Raw genomic sequence first — 21,203 nt, 5'->3', positions numbered from 1 at the left:
AAAAAAAAAAAAAAGAGAAAGAAAACACAACGATCAAGAACACAATAATAAACAAGTACCTCACCTATAACATCTAAGATCTGATTATAAACCTTGCAATATAGCGAATAGAATAAAATCACATCTGCAAAGCTATTTGAATTATAAATAATACAATTAAATTACATTTAATGTAAGTGAAAATAACTACTGATACCCATATAAACAGTCAAAACCAAGAAAATTAAATTTTATTCCTCACAGTAGAAGTGCAAATTGAAAAACAACCATTAGTATCTAATATGAAACCTAGTATACTTGACTAAAGAATGCTTGAAGCATATATTTTGAGGCATGTATATTCAGTAATATATTGGTTTTTCCTTTAATAAGTTTTGTATGAATTCTAAAGGATCATTCTCTCTTATAACAAATTACATTTACACAAGCACACCTGCCCCCAAGGGAAATAACCTATAGAACACAGAAAAAGAAAATCTCTGTTTCTGAAATCTACTGACATTTACAACAGAAAATGCATGGAAAAGCATGAAAGTTGCATGAAAATATCTCTAGACATGTTTTGAAAAATAAGACAAACCATAATGCGTATTAAGAACAGAGCACTGACTTTTTAACTATGCTGTCCAACTTCTGTATACATCAAGAAATTAACTAAAAGCACTATATTTTCAAGGTGATGATGAATATGGCATATGCTTTTAACGTCAGCAAAAATAGTAAAAGTAAAATCTCAATAATTCTTCTGCAGATATATTTTCATACACACCCCACCACCCCAAGGGAAAATCCAAAGTAAAACTTCCGACACTTTACGTATGGAAAATGACTTCCTGATACTGGCACATAATCTGCAAATTGTAGGACAGAGGGTCTTGTGCAATCTGCCTTTCTTGATAGGGCAGGCAGCGGTATAGTTGGGGGAAAAAAAGAAATGTTTTCAGATGCTTTTGCTGCTTCTCTACACCCTTTCAAGACAGGATGCCCTTAGCTCAGTTGCTGTAATAATAGTTCCATGAGCAAAGACAGGGGAGTGACATGGAGAAATCCTACCAGCCCCTCACAAATAGAGAATTCTATAGAAAACACTGCGGAGAAACAGCAGCGGTTGGAATGACTTGCAAGGAAACTACTTTCCACCAGGTCTACATCCCGAAACTCACTGAGCACAGGGGAGAATAGCAGAGAAAAACATCACAACAGCTGAGAATTAGTTTCAAATAAATTACAGAAAAGCACAATTATTTAAGGCAGGGATAACTAAACTCTAGAAGAGTTAACCATGAAGAACAGATACTTCACCACCTTAAGACACAATACTTGTGACTAGATGCCTTTTCAGGTGTTAAAATGTCATATATAGGTTATTGGAATCAATGCAAGGCTGACATGACAGAAATATGTACTGGTTTTTGATGAACACATAGTCAGACCAAATGATCTAGGTGCCTTTTCTGGCATTAGGCTGTAAAAATCTGAGTTCCAGTTCTCCATATTCGAGAAGTAATTGCAGGACTGAAAAAACTAATGTAAATTAAATACGATTCTGGTAAAGGCTTGGTCCAGAACAGGAATGCAGGGGTAGAAATTAGTTTGACTATTCATTAATTCAGTAAATGTTTCATGCTCAAAAGATTGTTTTTATTTTTTTTTTTTTTAATGGCACTGCAGTGACTTACCAAGATGCAACCTGGGATTGTGGAACAAAGACAGACCATGATTTTCAACATACTTCCAAGTTTGAGAGGTATGTGTTACATGTTAATGTCAATGAAGACAGAAATCTTTTCAAGTCTACCAGCCACATCCACAACAGAGATTAATACACAAAAACTGCATGCACAAAGGTAGTCTGACTTTTTTGACTGGGCTGGATTATTGACTTGAGAACCACAAACAATTGTTCATTTATTCTTTTGTGACATTTCTGATTAAAAAGTTTCCAGTGGGTAGAAAAATCATTTTCATTTTCAGTAATCTTTTGTTTCCTCCCTAAAAGGGACCTTAACTATAGAAGTTATTTCAGTTGGCTTATTATTTTTTGGTTTCTCTGTAATAATACTTTTTCTGACAAACTCAGTTATGGCACAGCTTTAGTGACACCATTAATTATGCAGCATTGTTCCAAAGTAATTCTCACTATACATGAGAGGGAAAGTGGCAGCTACTTTCCTAAGATGCCACTCCAGTTGATATGTTCTTACTTAATAATACAAGCCATTGCTATTTTGATTGGAAAATTCTTTTGAAATGTAAAACTCTATTCTTTTCTAAGTACCAAGGCACAATGCCTCAAAACTTCAAAGATCTTGAATGAGACATACAGCTGACTCACTAAAGTGTCTCTCTTATCCACTAAGGAGCTTTAGAAAACTTGCTCATATCTTCACAGTGGCAAGAATTGCCAATCCAATGAGCCTAACCCAGTTTCCAGTCAGTTCTACAGTTCACTGCTGCCCAATAAACTCTTAAAAACAAAGCAAAAAAATTTTACTCAACAAGGCGAAACCACAGTAGAAACTTTTTTCAAGTTTAGGACTGTCCAAGTGTAGAACTACCTATTCTAAATGATATCTGGGAATCTTTTCATAAAGGTTAAATTCTGTGAAAAAGATTAAGAAAAAGAACAAGCTTGCTTTCTTATTATTCTGATTTTGCTGAGCTAACCCGGTTTGAAGAGAGACTAAGATATTTGCAGAACCAACAGTATAACAAATAATTTAGATACTCATTTCTATTTCCTTTAACATTAGAATTTGCATACAGAAACTACTATTAATGAATACATCCAAGCTGGGCCAATAACATTTTAAAGATTTAAAATACCTGACCAAACACACCACATGTAATCTAGGAATATGAGTTTGCAAGTCTTGCAATAAGCAGCCACTCTTAATGTATGTAAATAATACATTAATACAGATAAATATCTGGTTTTAAAATGTATAGTAAAAAGCATTCCTTAAAAATCTTCTTCACCTTTAAAGTGTTTTTAAACTTCCAAACTAAATATCCTTATTAAAAATCCGTTTGGAAAAAAAATATAAAAAATTTAAATCTCTCAGGCTGTTGACACTATCACACAGAAATTACAAATATGGATGACTTTTTGACAGACTTCATTTTTTGCACCTTTGAAGTTTTAAATACAATATTTATAGTTATAAAAAAACAAAACCAACCAAACAAAAACCAAACAATTCCCAGATTGAAATATAAATTACTAGTCTATCTGCTTTGCTTTGTATAAAGCAATTTTTTCCATATGTAATGTCAACGTAAAACGTATTCTGATATACGGTACTGGTTTTGTATATTCCTAGTGTCAACTGAAACAGCTGATTCACTTTGCTGCTGTTGAAAACAAATTTGCTGGAATTGCAAACAAAGTACTACTATTTCTAGTATTATTAAAAAAAAACACCACCACAAACACACACACAAAACAAAAAAATAAAAAACCCCAACACTAAAACCAAAAAGAAAACAAAACCCCAGGAGAATACCTGACCACAGATGCAGACCATCGAAGCCATAGGAATACAAGTCATCACCAACACCATTTCCTCCCCATTCTGCTCCTCCCCCTGGATATGGTGAGTAGCCCTCTGTTGAAGCCCAGCCCACTCGTAGATGAGTTGATTCTGCAGTCACAAAGGGCTCTAGATGGTCCACCATAAGTTCATAGTACCATTTTCTGTATTGGGCAGAGCCTTCACTAATCCCCAAGAAGATATTGGGTCGCATGCTTAAGGAGAAGGAATGAAAGTGGTTATTAAAAACTTATACCATGAACATGACGAACTACTGCAGACTTTTCATTAAACATTCTAATGCAAAGCAAAAATACATATTCATTACATTTGCTTTGTATACAGCCTTATTTGGGATAGACAGCTCTGCCTTCCCTGTATGACATCCAAAGCCAGCTCAGAAGCTCAATCAGTACCCTGATATTTATAATTTCTTCTCATGCATTTTGGACAGAAGTTTTCATTACTGATTTTAGCTTATCAGTTGATAAAATTTATTACGGACATGGAATGATCCCCATTACACCATCTCTCTATATGTTATATACATTGGTGTGCTTACTCGATGTGTTGGGGGGAGTCAAGTCACACGTGGCTATGAAAAATATGAGTGAATGTATTAGATATAGAAGTGCAAAGTCTGTTTCACTTTTAGTCTTGAAAAGCTCTCCTTATACAGTTGTGGATTTTTTATGGTTTTCAGCATCTAACAAATCCCATGAACTCCAAATTCTAAGTACTATTTCTATGTTTCAACTTGCATTCCCACTTAATGACTGAGACTTTTAAAAACAGACATAAGTTGAGATCGAGGAAGATCTCACAAATCTCCGCTTAAAGCCAGATTCTTCTGTCTCAGCATAAATTCAAACACTGGATAAACATTTAATTTGTAAATATTGAATTGCCAGTTTAAGATGCTACTGGCTTCATCTCGTTACTGATGTCCGCTGGAACGCAGCTTCTACAACTCTGCCCATGGAAGGAAGGGTGAGGGCACTCCCTAAATATCCCAGGCACTGGGGAAGGTGTTTGGTACAAAGTTCTTGATTCTGACCAAAGTTGATTAGGAAATGCTCACAAAATCACAAACGTGAAGGCAATCACAGGACACTGGCTGAATATACTTCAAAAGTACAGCCAGATCGAGACAAGAATCTTTAGAAGAGACTACAGTTTTCACACATTCAAAGCAGTTTAGAGCAGCTTTAGCCTGCACCAGCTCTCTCTGACCCATGTTTTGATTCTAATCAATATTGCAAAGAGTATTTAAAATCCTAGTAAGAATGAAATATTTTAACAAAGGATTTGGAAGTAAAACGGGTTTTCCATAGTGCCTGATTTTTTTAACCACAAGTTTTTCTGCTTTGTTCATAGATACAGATTTTTTTTGCTTTCTTTTTACCTGCTCACATGGTTGACAAGGCGTGTCTGTAAGAGCAGATCTCTTCCTGGCAGGAGATTATCACAGATTAGATGTTGATTAGACCGCACAGCTACTCCATGACAAACACAGAGAGAACACAAAACATCTAAAACCTGCAAAAAAAGAGATCCTTTTAATCTTAAATATTTTTCATAACCACTGTGAGTTATTTCAGGCAATAGAGTGCTATATACCTTGTTACTGAAAGACTTGTAAGGGTATATAATTCATCCAACACAGCAGTTTTATTTTATAACAGTTATGAAGTTCTCCTAACAATATTAAGATACATTCTTCCTGCTTCCCTCAACACTTAGTGTGGATCAATGTTTTAATCAAAAAGAAGATAACACTCCTCTTTGCTTCTTCAAACTGCTCATATGTCTTTTAGGAAAAGTTTAATTTCTACTTACGCATAAAGTATTAAAGTATTTGAAATCTAACTTCTGCACAGAACAACATACTTGTGTTGTTCACAAATGTGCATCTAAATATACTTGTCTCTTCTTTCCTACCTTATGGTTTCTTCCATGTTTGTCCAAAAGACAGATGATTGATTTAATATGCCCTTCCTTAATAATGTTTAGAGCTTCTGGGCTTTCCACCAACACACAGTGTAAAACCTCTAGAATTCCTGAGGGGAAAAAAAAAAAAAGTTATTTATTCAAAGTGCATATAATATCATAATCACACATAATACTTCCTAATATATTGCTCAGCAATATGGAATAGTTTTGAAAATCATTGTATAAGAAAAAACAAAGCCAAAACAGACTAGATGTACTTCTAGACTTCCGAAAATAAGTGAACATAGTAAAAATCAGAAAGGACAGAAAAAAACTGTATATAAATGAGAAATTTTAATAATAAATATGTGATGATCAACACTCAAATTCAAAAAACCTGGGTAAAATACTGCTTTTCAATGAAGAGGTGAGGACTTCACACTACATACATAATATATACATAAAATATGCTCTCCATATTTACAGTTTTCTGTTTCTTTCCTCTGGTTTTGAATACACCACTGAAAAAAATGTGTATCACCAATAGACAACAGCTAATATTTAAGAATTTAGATTGTGGTTCATTCACATAGCTGCCCTCAGTATGCATTTTCGGTTTTCTGTATTTGTGAACAATAAAAACAAGTTTTTCAATTTGTAAACAATAAAGAAATTAGAAATTCAAATTTAAGGAAACAATATGAATTTTGATTTATTTGGGCAAGTTTTTTACACATACATATCCCCTTTCCCCCTTGATTTCTTTTTTTTGTTGTTGTTAATAATTCCTGAGTAACAATAAAATATAGCCTGGAACTTTATAACTAAATAATCATAATGCCTCTCACAACCCAAAAATTTAACATTAAATGCTAATTGAGCAAGCATTTTAGAGACAACCAAGCAAAAATTAAAAGAAAAGCTGAAAACCATAAACTCTTAAATTTAAAGTAATGAGGATAAAAATATTGTTGGAACAATATATCTCTTTCTGCTAAGTATGAAATGCATGCTTACACAGTGAATAACGAAATGCAATGAGATAAGTAATAACTATGAAACAATTACAGTCTGGTATTAAAACCATTATTTATGAGGAATAGAAATGGCCAGGAGTTCTGAGCCTAATCTATTGCCTCTTATCAGATCAGCAGAAAATCCAATCTGGAGAATTTTCCAAGTACCTTACTGAGGAAAGAGATTAAACACCATTAACAATTTACAGAAATTACCTACCTATGCAATATATTTCTTTGACAGACTTAGGACATGTTTCATTTTTATGTACCAGCAAAGACTAAAATACCTTCAGTTTATGAATTTATTTATTTTTATTGTCAATTTCAGACCAACTTGTATCATGCTTAGTTATATTTCAATCAAGGTATAACTCTATTAAAAACAAAACTAAAAAGACACACATAGCCAAAGAAACTGTAGACCTCCTCATAAAGAAAAACATATGCAGACTTCTTACAGAGGGAAAAAAAGATGTGAAGGATATTATGAACAGTCATATGTCAACAAGGATTTTTATATTTTTTCTTTAAACTTAGATTTTAGATTCCCATCCTTGTTAAAACAGTTACTCTGCCAGAAGAGACAATGGTTAGTCTTAAATTACTTGCTATTTGAAAGGTAGTTTTATTTTTTATTTCCCAAGAAAATCTGAATTAAAATGAGGATTGACTGACTTCATTCAGATCTCTCATTTCAATTTAGATTACCTACAGTATCATCACCTTTTATCCCCATATATTTAATATTTTTTCCAGGGATCTGAAGGAAGATATACTGTCATCACTAATAAAGCATACAGATTACTCAAGGGCTGAAAAGTAGTAAAGGTGGAAGACAACAGATACAGTGACAATGTGATTTATCTGGTAAACAGATTCCAAACAAAGCTCATACATATGTAAACAAAAAATGCAGGTGACCCTGTGTAGATATTGTAGACAATCTTCCTGTTCTGTGCAGTGAAAAGTCAGAACCACAATATAACGAGCTAGGTGTGAACTCCCAAAGTGATTCTGTAGCCCCAAAGATATAAGAAGAAAGTCTCAAACAAATACAAATTAAAAAAAAAACCCACATATTAAACCTCAATTTGGCAATGGTATAATCTGGGCTGCAATAGCTGTACGCTTTCAATACAGACAGTAACAATATTGATATAAAGCATAAAAACTTAGAGTCATGAGAGCAAGCTAAAGGACTACATGCCCTTTAGCATACACAGCAGGAGCACAATCCACCCAGCCTGCCAACCAGACAGGCAGGGTCACTTGAATGCAGTAAAATACCGAGGGAGATAAGAAAAGCGTTACAAAAGGATCCTCAATCTAGTGGGGTAATCTATACCTAGATCAACAACTTTATTGCATGCTGCAGAGATGTGGGAATGCAGTGACATCACAACATTCAAAACTTGGTAAAGTTTGCCACCTCTCATGCACTGAAACACACTTCTAACAATACAAACGGTAATCCAATACGAAATAATAACACATAATGTAAGCCATAACCATAACCCTGCATTTTTCAGATTTGCGTAGGTAGATTCCGAATCTTATATTTGTCTTTAAATAGTATAAAGGGTTCATTTTTTAGTCTTAACCTTTTCAACGACAGAAGTAAAAATACTTTGAAGATACAAATGTTCAATGACAAATTAATGTTATCAATTACACCCAGCTGCCACGGCAACTTCTTCAATTACTGCAGCATCTGAATGCTAATTATCAAACATGTTTTGTTCTAAGGGCAAATTCCCTCTGTATCAGAAAAAATCACATATGAATTTACAATGTCTGTTTTCACTGATCCAATTCTATATTGTCTACAACTGGCCCTGTTCCAATTTCACTGGAGTTGCTCAAGGCAGTAAGGCAGGAAGCGTTTGAATTTCATACAAATACCACAAACAGTTATGATGTACAGAGTTTATCGTAAAGATGAGTGACTAACAGATGAAAGGAAGCATGTATTTTCAGGACAACATGTTGATTCCTCCAATGTCATACTGCAGAATACTGGAATAAAATGCATGCCCTTTAAAAAAAAACAACAAAACAACCAAACAAACTCAAAACCTGATATTACCTTTCTCCAAAAATCTTCACTTGGAAGATACTAGATTACTAACTTCCCAATTCTATTTTTTACTACCTATGTTTTAATGCCTTTAAAATTTTAGTAGAACTAGTTAATCCCACCTGGAATATATTTCAGAGCAAAAGACTAATCTAGCCTTAACTCATGCACTGAAGAGACAATTGAAGCATTTGCATTGCATTATTCACTCAGCTTCTGTGACATTTCACTTCTAACATGGTCTACTCTCAGGCACATTTGTACTTGGAAAAAATCTTCATTTTCTTTCTTTTGCTTCAGTGAAGATCAGGACCTGAATCAATTTCTAATCTAATTTGTTCAATCAACTCACAATTGCAGAGTCTATATTTAATGCTTTTATTCTCTTTTCATAACATTTTTATTTCAAGGATAAGAAAACCTGAAAATAGGAATTTTATTGATAATAGCTTACAGCATCAAATTTTATTACAACACATTCACAAAAAACCCTGCAGGAGATGTAGCCAACAACTTTAGTGTTGAAGGTGAACTTAATCTACTGTGATTAACAGAGCATGCTGTTTCTTCTGCACAAATACTCTACCTCATAAAATTAATTATTTTAGGTATATGCAGCCAGGTATTCTTATTTAAAAGGTGTAATATAATCCAATATTTCTCCCTGCTGTAGACCTACCACTGTTAATTAAAACAGTGAATATCCTCACTCCAGTCAAGCCTTATAAAGCTTAGAATCTGGCAAGCAAACATCCCACATCAAATCACAAAAGCACATTTACATAGTAAAAGCTAAACCTACTGTGCCTCTCGAGATAACTAAAACACAGCATAATTAGCATCTTGTTTAACTGACTCCCTCAAAACCACAAAAAATATTAATTACCAAATCTGTTTTCGAGGCAACATGGAGGTTGTTACCAGAACATATGGGGAAGCAGTTCAAGTAGCCTAGTTCCTAGAAGCAAACTCGGAACAAACAGGCATTGCAATTAGCACTTTCAGAATTTTTGCAGCATATTGTTCATGAGGTTCATTATAAAGTGCGACTACAATGTCAGGTTACTTTGCAATTTACAGAATTTATCTCAAACCTGACTATAATACCATAAATATATTTAGGTTTTATTTTCAAACCCTATTTTTACTTTGAGATTCATTTTTAAAAATGCATACATACATAACAGAAACCATGTAACACTGCATTTTTAGAGCTGTCTTAAATTTCATCTTGAATGTCCAAAAGTTGAGCACAAAGTTTTGCATAATTTCTGAAAAATCCTAGCTCTGAGAATTTCAGGTGTAAAATTAGGTATCTCATGAAATAGTTTCACCATGAACAACTGGGGAAACACATTAAAATTAAGAAGGTTGCAGTCAAATCCCATGCAACTGCATAACTATGAGAACATTCTCCTTAGATGAATGCTTTCACCCCAAGAGTGGACTGTAGTAGTGAAAAGAAAAAATATACATTAAAAGTGTCAAGATCAACATTAATTTAAGGAATGAAACAAACTATTGAAATTGAGGTTGCCTGTGGTAGCACAAGTATTGAAAACCTGGCTTTAACTTCTTGGTTGTCTATTATCCTTTTCTCCACAAGACAATTTTTTACTGACTTAAAACATACAATATTCTCAACTTCTAGACCAGAAGGTATATTCCAAATGCATTTCTAACAAACATTTACTGGCTTCTCCTAGTAGTGAAACTTAAGATTTATATAATGGCAAAAAAAAAATATGCTTCCAGTTTATGTCAATGATCTATATAAAAAGTTGAAATGTCTCAAACCAAAATTGCTTTTACTGTGTTGTTATTTCATATGTTAACATTAGATTATTACATGTAAAATTTCTCCAATTTGTATTATTTCTATTTCTACAATTTCTTCTTCACTTTTAGTTACAGGGAAGAATAATTTGCAAGGCAAATTCCTTATACCTGACAAGAGCTTAATTTAGACTTCAAGCTCCTGCTTATTGTCTAATTTTTCTGTCTAGTGCATGCAAGAAATAAAGCTTTCTATAAGGAGCTGTTAACATCTTTCTTATTTCAACCTTTTTCATAATTTCTTTACTGTTCAGTCCTATGATTCACTTAATGGGCAAATCAGAATATAAAAGATCTCACCACATCAGATCCATGTTTTCAGTTACTGCTGTAACCTGTAGAACTCCAAGTATCACTACATTGGTAAAAATATAATTTAGAACACTGGCCTTACACTGCGCATGTTTGGTTTTTTTTAATATTTCAATAATACCTTTACTAATCTTGAAAAACAAGAAGGGGGTGTGCGTGGAATCAGGCTGCAGTAACATTTCTTATCAACAGCATTATTTTGTTTCTTGATCTTAATCACAAAAAGCACGCTTGAAAAAAAGAGTCAAAAGCAGTCTCAAGAGACCAGAACTAATCACTTGATTTGAATCTCATTTAGTTGCTGGGTCCAAATTTGATTACTGTCTACTGTCAGATGCCTAGATGACATCATTTTGGCATATTTTCATGGTGAAAACAACAGTAATCAAATATTTGTGTAAGAAAAAAAAAGAAAAATTTTGTATTTATATCAGTAAAAAGGGGTAAAGACTCAAGTATCACCAATGAAATCAACACTCAACTGCAGAAACAGTCCTACTATCTCTTTGATAGTAACTCTGAGATACACTTAGCAGAGGTTCTTTAATGCAATGAGATTTGTCTACCATCTGTTTAGAAAATCAAAGTACAGTGGCATGTTTCAAACATATTTTTTTAAAATATAGAGTAGTATTGTTTAAAAAAGAACACAAAATAATTATTCTGATAAGAATTGAAGACTTTCTTTTTAAAAACAAGTAAGCAAGCAAGCAAACAAACAAACAAAAAACCCACAAAAAAAACACGGCAAATGTGGTAATCCAAATAACCAACTTTAAGGTTCTGTGATAGTTTACAATCATGTTAATAACTACATTAAAGACAGTAAAGAGGTACACAGTAGCAAGCTGCCAATGCTCAAAGGAATCATATATCACCAAGAGAAATTCTTAAGCTATTTACATTCCCGTAATATGCAGTGTTCACACTACTTATTATTGTGCTCAAAAAGTGTATTTTTCCAATATAGTCCAAAGAGTCTTTTTGACCAAGTTTAGTTGCAGTATTTTTTTATAAAAATCCATTGGAAATTTAAAAATACAGTGTATTTGGTTGGCAGAGTAGGTTGACGGAGAACAGATTGCTTCCAAGGAAGCAGGATCCAGGATCACCATTTCAGTGAGCAGTACAGCTCAGCATAACTTCATTTACTTTCACTTTGAGTAACACAGAGACTCATTGCATCTCTTACACACTAAGGGGTTAACACAGCAGTTCAGGAGGAAGACAAAACATTAAGTAATGACAAAGAAAATAAACTAGCTTAAAGAAATTGTGTCTAAATGAGACATAATTCCCAGATTCTCAAATCATAATTGTATTCCATGCATGGTCGTTAACTGTAATCAGAAATTCAGACCTCAGGAGTGAGAGAGGTGATTAAAAAGCAAATGTGTATGTATTACAGAGGTAACACTGTTACACGCAAATGTGTGAGTAATTTTCTGTAGATCCTTCTATTACACATATTCAAGTAGATCACACAAACCTCCCTATAGTACCTCTACAGTACTTCAAGAAGAGACAAATTATATCCATTCCATATGGTTACTATTATATTCAGTTGGATGCAAATCCTTAAAAACATGCAGATTTCTACAAAGAAGGGAAGGTAAGGTACTAGAATTAGAGAGAAAGCAACTGAATACAACTGAAATTGCAGAGGAACTGTTTTGCTAAATGGTTTATTTGCCTGAATTAAAAAATAAAATTAAAATCACTTGGTCAATTAAAAGGAAAGACTGTCAGAACTTGAGCTAGAACTACAACTGAAATAAATATGTAAAAATTTTGCAAATATAAATCTCACTTTATTAATCTAATTTATTTTTTAAAAAAATAAATAAATTACTTACATAGAAGAACTTCATGCTTATTAGACTGAAAAAGTGTATCACCAATTTTAAAGAATGAAAATCTGGTCAAATAAGGAAGTTAAAATACTAAAAAGCATACCAGAAGAGGCTTCCAGTCTTTCTAATCTGCTGATCAACCAATCAAGAGATCCAGAAAATTGAGCACAGTTTTTACGATTCCCTCGAATCAGAGCCGCTATTGGAAGAAGAAAGAGAGAAAAATAATAAAATAATCGCAACTATAAGTTCATTCAAACAATAAAAAATAATAATCCTTGTTTTGTCTTGCCAGAAAGGATCCAAATTCTTTATCTTTAATTATTAATGTTCTTGATTTAAATTTAAATAAAGTAACTGGTAGTTAGATTTAAGTGTAAAAAATTACCCTTGGCATCAAATTGACCTTTAAGGAATTAGAATTATTTTGGCTTTACAATCACCTCAATAATCCCTGCAAAACACTCTACATGAAGTAGCCAGTACTGACCCCACAGAAGTCAGCTGCTATTGTAGAAACAAATTTCTGTCACACAATATTCTTGTAACAACAGGAAACATTGGAAGAGCAGAATACGAAGCCAACAACATAGGTGATGAAAGTAAATTATTTTCTATTGATACAATACCTTTTTTCAAAAATAATAGGAAATAAGACAGATCTCCAGGAACTGTTTGTCATACTTTTGACAGGGCTGTAGGGAGGGAGGAACTGACTGGAAACTGTTTCATCCTCATGTTTCAAGCTGAAGATTGAAGTAGACTGAACGCATGCAACTGACTTGGTGGTATAACTGAGTAGAAATCTCACTGAACGCTGCAGGCACCCACAAGCCTGCCCTGTCCTGGAATACATGCATTTGCATGCACGTGCCTACACATGAGCTCTCCGAGAAGCTTCTGTTCTACTCCAAAAAAAAGAACGAGGCATTAACATTTCTGTTTGGTGTGTGCAACAGTGCAAACTGCTTTTCTTAAGATCTTTTTCCAATTCTGCCAACAAATTATTTCATCCTGAAATTTCTATGGTTATTTTCAGCAGCAGAGACTACTGGTCCTGCTAAGAGGCAATGGCCTCTTAAAAATCTCTTTTATTACTGCAGAAATCCACTACATTATATTGCAACCGTGGGTTTATGCCGTTTCAATTATAAAAGGTTAAACTTACAGCCTTGTGACATAAATATGATATGAAATTTTATCTGCAAAGGGGAAAAGCAATCTGGAAGTTAATTGCAAACAAGTCGCTGCACTGACAGTTCTGTGTCATGAGGGGAGAGATCACAATCCAACTGCTTCACAGCCAAAACCCCCAACAAACTAAACAAACAAAACCAAAACCCAACCCCTAACAATCAAACAAACAAACAAAAAAATCCCTTTCTCTTGCTGTATTATATGATAACAAAATCTATACCCTGAAATCTTACACAGTCAATTAATCATGACCATAGTTATTTGAAAATACTTGGGAATCATAAGAGGAGCATCTTGTTAAAAGACACAGATTAGAACTAAGAAACACCCGTTTCTGTAACTGATTTTTTTAAACTGATTATAGGCAAACCACATAATCTCACTGTGCTTCAGGTATAAACATTAAACGAAAGTAGTAACAGTTCATTGCTTAACATGACATCAATTAATTTAACTTCATTAACAGTAATAAGATACAGATGGTTGCATTTCTGCAGTTGAGTAGAAGTTTGTGAAAGGTCAGTATTCAGTGGTTAAAGCTGTGCATTAGATGAAGTACACAGCCACTTAACGCTGAAAACAAAAAACAATATCTAACAGTTGCTTTTTTTATTTCTCACTACTCTGACAAGACTAACACCCAGTTTTAAAGAAACAAAAACCAGGATGTGGCGAGTCAGACATTGAATTCACATCTTTACTTATACTCCTGTGCATTCTTTTGTGATACAAAAGGATCAAATACAAGTTCAGAGCAATTGTATGTATTTGTAACAGATGAAGGGCAGATGTCTTAGTAGATATATGGCATTCATTTTAAATTGAAAGAGGGTAGATTTAGATTGAATATAAGGAACATTTTTTTTACAATTAGACTAGTTGGATTAGATGATATTTAAAAGTCCCTCGCAACACAAACCATTCTGCTAGTCTGTGATTTTTATATGCCGTAGTACCCGGTCTCAATCAACTCAAAGTCTGTAAATGTCTCCATTCTTGTCACAGTGAAATATATCACAATGTCAACGATGTGACAAAATCCATGAATTCTGGCATCACAGTTTACTATTACTATGTGCAGACTCAAAAACAAAATACTGTTTGCTGAAGCAAGACTGAGCAAACTATATCCATTTGTCATCCATGCAATTACTGTACAGGTCCAGCATTATTCAGAACAGAGCAACATACAAATTCATTCTAGCCAGATCAAAGCCAGGCTTCTTAAGCATTAGCTGCCAGAAGATAACACAGTTAGGGAAGTAAAATAAGGGAGCAGGAGGGACATGAAAACTGGGAAGTCACCAAAAGCTTGTGCACTGTTCTCACTACAAGTGCATGGAAACAGCAGAACAAGTAGACTCTTTCAGAAGGAATTTTCTGGCCTTGTCCACTGGAAATTTCAGACTTAGAGAAATGATTCAGCAATCAAGCCACTGCTTCCTCCAGTTTGAGCTATGCTTAATTTAACAAGAGATAAACTAAACTGTTACAAAAAACTGCAATACCCCCCTCCCCACTGCATCTATGAACAACCAAACCACAGACTGTCATACTCCATCATCTGCACTCTAAAAGGCCATCAGCTTATTTCACTGAGACATTAACTCTCTGGACCTAGTCTGGATACTTTTAAATGTTCATAATTCCTGTCATAACTTCTTTAATTGATTCTTCGTAAATTAAATAACTACCATCAGTATACATGAAAAAAACACCTTAAAAAAAAAAAAAAAAAGCCTAAAGAGGATTTACTTTACTTAGTGTCCATATATGAGCTGAAAGATAGATCAAGATGTAAATTTTTTACCAATGATCCTTTTAGATGACCTTTTTATCTCAAGCTTGGACAAGCAGACACCCCCCCCAAATCCACATTACATAATGTCGCATTTTTAAGCATCATGCAGACATTAGGGTGAGTAAAGAGAGAAGCAGAGAGAGTAACATAACAGTAGCACTGCTATGATGAGAAGCTCATGCTACGATTTAGTATCAGTTTCGCTGTGAAAGTTTAGTTTAGTTTCCTGCATTTCATCTGAATTTTAACTGTTAAGAGAGAAAATTTGCTACTCTTTCTGCCTGCCAATGGTTGAGCTACATGCAAAAAATTCAGACTGAACAATCTGGTTGCTCGCAAGTGTGAAGATAGCCAAAGCTATATGGATTTTTTTTTAACTTCATTGAAATATAGTGAAAACAGCAGGAAACATTTTCTTCATTTTCTACAATGGACTATAGAGTTCTGAAGGAAGTTCTATAACAGACTATAGAGTCTGAAGGAAGACAGACATTGGCAAAGATAAGTGAGAATGGAGCTGTAACATGCAAATGAACACAAGAAAGGCCTATACCAGTTTGGAAAACATAAGGGGGGGGGGGGGGGGGGGGGGGGGGGAGGCGGGGGGAGGATCTGGACACTCCATTCAAGAACCTACAATATAATTTGTTCCCGAGTCATAAAATTTCTGAGTCATCAAATATCATAAATTCACCAGCAAAAGCAGCAAAATCTACCTCTGAAACAGTTTTTCATATAGAACTACAATACAAAGGACAACATGTGCCATTGTTACAAACCACTCCTAGATGAAGTCTCAGGCCCATATGCTAACTTGTCACTATGCTGCAAGTTACAGAACGGAAGAGAGGTGTATAGATGGTGTATTTAGCTTGCAAGTATAAAAAAAACCATGGAAATCAAACCCAAAAATATTTGAAGTACCTTATAATGATCATAAAATCTACCAATCTAACGTTGGAAAACGCCACTTCTGGTCACTCTTGCAAGCTATGCATATGCATCACACTACAATCTTCAACTACTTAAAGGTGGTAGATCTCAGCAACTCCTCAACCAGAATCGTAGCCACAGGAACCACCTTCTACCAGTGGTTAGGTGACAGCAGCCACTGTTCAGCTAGCTCTTTCTTTGCTCTGAGAGATCACGGGAGACCGCTTCTGGTTGTCTCAGTGATATTTACTATGTCAACTTCTATTCTCTCCAACAGAAAAAGTAGTGGGCCAGACAGAAGCACCTCTATGCTGGATATCCTTTTCCCCCACAGGTATTATATTATTCAAGAGCATAAGATGATGAACCAACTTTGACTATGGAAAAGCTCTGTAACAGTACTATATACAGAACTCCTGCCTCAGCTGCCTCACATTGCTGTTGGGTAGTAAGGAAAGTTTGTGTGAAGTGAGGCACGACATTAAAATTTTATTTTCTGTACCTCTGAATTTGGAGGAATGCAAGTTTTCAGTATGCCTGGTACACAAGAAATACTGCTGAATATTCTGAGAAAAGCTCAGATCTCACAGTTCTTAATTTGGGAATTAGCACTGGTAGAGTCTTTTTACATAAATTTCTCTCCATATCTGTTTCTCTGCATGGAATGGGAGGTAATACTTTCTATCTGCCTTATTACAGGATTTTCCAACAGAACATTCATTAATAGTTCCAATTATTCAGATTACTAATCAGAAATGGCACAGAAGAACTCTAAGATAATAACTTTGTTTTCCAAACATGAATTAAAAAGCTTACAATAAATGAGTTTCAGTGCCTCACACCAAATAGCAAAGACAAAACTATGTATTTTAAGTACCATTAATAAATTAAAATGAAATTAAGGAATGGGTCCTATAGAAAAACTAGTAGGAGATTATGTTTCACAATGCATACCCACAAAACAGTCAATTGATAATATACACACTGCATTCATCTGGGCATTTCCTAACCATTCGACTCACTTCATCTTACAAACTCAACATTCAGTTGTGGAGTTTTAATGGAATTGATGTATAACATCGCATTACTTGTACACCTTTTCATTACTAAATTTTTCAGGAGTGAGATTTAGTATCATAACTAAAATGCTTTATATTTTACAGGAAAGTGATAACAATCCTGCATGAGGAGTTTGTCCAAACCCAAGCTTTTGCCCAACGTACAAGTTTAATGGCAAGCAGACCCTCGCATAAGAGCTGGTGTGTTACAGAAAGCAAGCATATAGGCACAGTGACGCAGCCTGCACAAAGGACTCCTTAATGACAGAGACATGTTACTGTCCTCAGCCACTTAAGGTCAGTGTTAATGTTATTATTTACACTTATGGCACTGAGAAAACCTGATGACAGAGGAGGAAGGAACTGATAGAATGGTCTCTCAGGGAGTAAAATTTCCTTTTGTAGACAATTAACAACTCAGCAGGCAGCTATCGTAGTGGATTAATAACTCTAAATAATGAGTCATAATAGAACATAAATAACACATGCATTTCAAATTGGTGAGCAAACGAATCAGGCAATTAAACGCTACTACCTACACATAAATTTGACCAGCACACCAACTAACGCTTAGATACCTGTAGAAGCTATTAGGAGATTTGTCAGTGACTGCAGGGTGCACAAGAACTTCATGATATAGTGCATCTAAAAGAGCGTACCTTTCCATGGCACGCTGTATCCCCGCATAATGGTGGAGTCACTGGTCATTACTAACTAATAAGAGGGGTCTTGGTCATAGAAACTTTATATTTATGCTTCAGTTCTACAGCCAGATGTGTGAAAAATCACGGACTCCTACAAAACTGACCACAATATTGTGGCTCCTTAACACAGGAATGATATAGCCACACATATTTTGTCCATACATTTCTGGCCAGCATACAAGGTACATCAGCAATATGCTAATATGAAAAACTAATCAATCATTTAATTAAAGTAAGAATCATGTTACTTATAATAATCAATATTATAAGGAAAAATCACATTATTTGAGTGTTTTCAGTGTATTTTGTTCTTAAGAATAAGCAAGGACCTGGAAATGCAAAAGTCTTGTTTAATTTGTATCCTAAATTGTGGAAATTCTTCTATACTAATTCAGTAGAAATTCTTTTATTCTAAAAGAGGTATGTGTTTCTTTTCATCTGAGTATTAATTTGAACTAAAACAATCCAAGTACCCCATAACATGCCTTACCTAGTAATTCATACAAAGAATTCAAAATAGATTTCCATGCTTCTCCAGCTTCCTTCCCAGCTACATCTGCAAAATGAGCTGCACTGCTGTATACATTCAAGCGATCAATACATTCAAGCACAAGGTTGATCATACCCTAAAAATGAAAAGGCTCAGATTGTCAGAGGAAAAAAACAGTACTGTTTAGATGCAAACACATAAGGTTTTCAGAAATCTAGGAAAACAAAATATAAAAGGCAGGATATGCAAAATACAAGTATACCTGGAGTCAGACAAGTGGAGTCAAGCAATTCCTACAGAAAAGTTTCTTTGACCGTGAGAATAAAAAATTACCTTTTAGGATGGGCAAAATAAAAGAAAAAATAAACAGTATTCCAGACACAATTTTAGGCAAGTTTCTATTCTGGAAGGCATTTAACTATCTGATTAAGTATCTGCCTTAAGTCAGGCAGCTATCACTACCAGAAAAAAAAAAAGACAATATTAAACAAAATATTTAAATCAAGCTTATTAAATCAAACATCTTTCTGCATCAAGAGATTAAACTGTAATGGAAGAAACTAATTCACACATAAGGAGTAAATTATGGTTAGAATTCAAGGCACAAGGTCATATTAAAATATCTGATTTTTTTAAAAAATGCATTTCTTTAAATATACAGGGAAACCACCAGATCTAAAGTGATAAATGTAGCAAAGAGTTTGCCTCTTACAGAACAAGAATACCACTACAAACATACTGCAGATTAGATGTCAACACTACAGATACTGTGAAAGAATACTTGCAGACAACATGGTGGAAAATCAGGAGTAAAACTGAGAGAAGTACCTCTTCCTGGAAGAGGTTCTGTCGATTCTTCAGTGCTCGGAGCCTGTTTTGTTTGTTTTCATGCTCCAAATGTTCATCAGGGGGGTGAAAGTAGCCTATCAAGTCCTGAAGGCTCAGATTGACTGACTCAATAGGCAAATCGACGGTGGAAGACTTCGCTTTCTTGCTGAGAGCATCAAGGCCCCTACAAGAAGATGCAAAGTCTCCTGAGTCTTGGAAATTAATTATTTTATCATTTAAACTCTTTATTGGTTTAAAAGCAAAGTTTGTTTAGATGCCAAAGCTCAATTCATTTTCTGACAGCTACGTAACTTCTCAAAAATTATTTATGTCTGCCCCATTCTCCACTTAATGATCCACCCCTCCCTTCCCAAACATGATCTGGAAGAACCAAAAATGTTGTTTCTCTTAAAATTTATTGTAATGCAGAAAACATATTTTAATATTCTACCTACACTTTTAGCAGTATCAAGAGGCCAGACCAAAAGATGAAGATACTGTAAACCAGTTCAATGCATCATGAGGCTGGAACAGACGGAAGTCCAAGAACCAGGCCTACGGTGCCAGGGGGCCCAGCCAGACCATCCAGGCTCTCAAGTGTGTCTCTAACCTGTTCTCAAGTCACCTTCAAAGCCAGAAGATGTAGCTCATCCACACCCACTGTGCCAGCACTTCCTTAGCCTATTTGTTTCCCTAATACACAATTCCAACTCAGATTTGCAGTAATCTATGACCACCATTTCCTAGAAGAGCAGGAGCAGACTGTTCTCATCCATGCTGCACCTGCCCTTTGCTTAGCTGAATCCCCAACAAACCCCATAATCCAATTTTTCCCAGCAGTGCTTTCCCTCAGGACTCCTGCTATACCCTTCTCCTCTGTTTCAACCTCATCTTTCTTAGAACACGGTTGTTGCAGCTGAGACCTCACCAGCGCCATGCAGCAAGCGGAAGGCAAGGGCTTTCCCTCGCGGCTCCCTGGCTCCCCTCAGGAAGGCGGGTCTACCCCTGCTGGGGGCTGTAGGATGCCCGCCAGAACCTTCTGGAAGAAGCAGGAAGAACCATGAGGGGCAAAGAAACGGGAGGTGCTGAGGGCCTGCGAACATAATGCCCATCCTCAAGGAGGAGGGGAAAGGTGTGGAGGAACCTGAAACTCCACAGGAGCCAGCCAGGGCCCTGGAGCGCTGGGAGGGGAGCAGCCCTGAAGGCAAGGGCCCACCCTGCATGCAGCGGGGGAGAGCAGGAAGAGGGGGCTCATTTGACACTCATGTTTTCTCTTGTGACTCATCCTCAATTCTGCAATTGTAAAAAGAATTTTTTGCTAGCATATGTCTGAGAGAAACCCGGCTATGTAGCAAAGAGGTTTACACCGTGCCCGTTTATGCTGACAGACCACGGAGCTCCAGCTGGCAGAGGAGCCCGCCATGCCCACAGGGGCACCCTCGCAGCTCCGTGCTCATCGCACTCAGATCTTTTGTTGGAGGCACCCAAAGCCCCCAGCAACCTGACCCACCACCACCCGTGCCAGCCCTTGTTCCTGAACTGCCTCCCGCCCTGCTTGCTCCCGGGATTCCTCTCCAGGCCACGGTACGGAGCAGAAGCCCTGTTTTATAGTCTGCTTTTTGCTGGATGT

General features: G+C 35.5%; 1 protein-coding gene across 10 annotated transcripts in view; it reads right to left on the bottom strand.

Moving 5' to 3' along the window:
* Positions 1 to 21,203, bottom strand: part of RYR2 (ryanodine receptor 2) — a 435,368-nt gene that overhangs the window by 199,510 nt on the left and 214,655 nt on the right. For all 10 annotated transcript variants that reach the window (XM_040597875.1, XM_040597877.1, XM_040597881.1 and 7 more), the window contains 6 exons: positions 19,574 to 19,757; positions 18,746 to 18,881; positions 12,666 to 12,761; positions 5,475 to 5,593; positions 4,939 to 5,072; positions 3,507 to 3,748 (listed from right to left, as the gene is read on the bottom strand). In XM_040597875.1, coding sequence (XP_040453809.1) covers positions 3,507 to 3,748; positions 4,939 to 5,072; positions 5,475 to 5,593; positions 12,666 to 12,761; positions 18,746 to 18,881; positions 19,574 to 19,757 — 911 coding nt within the window. The remainder of the gene's footprint in view (positions 1 to 3,506; positions 3,749 to 4,938; positions 5,073 to 5,474; positions 5,594 to 12,665; positions 12,762 to 18,745; positions 18,882 to 19,573; positions 19,758 to 21,203) is intronic.

The sequence above is a fragment of the Falco naumanni genome, chromosome 6 (genome assembly GCF_017639655.2).
Source record: "Falco naumanni isolate bFalNau1 chromosome 6, bFalNau1.pat, whole genome shotgun sequence".
NCBI classification, from domain to species: domain Eukaryota; kingdom Metazoa; phylum Chordata; class Aves; order Falconiformes; family Falconidae; genus Falco; species Falco naumanni.
This window is presented reverse-complemented; position numbering and strand designations above follow the sequence as displayed.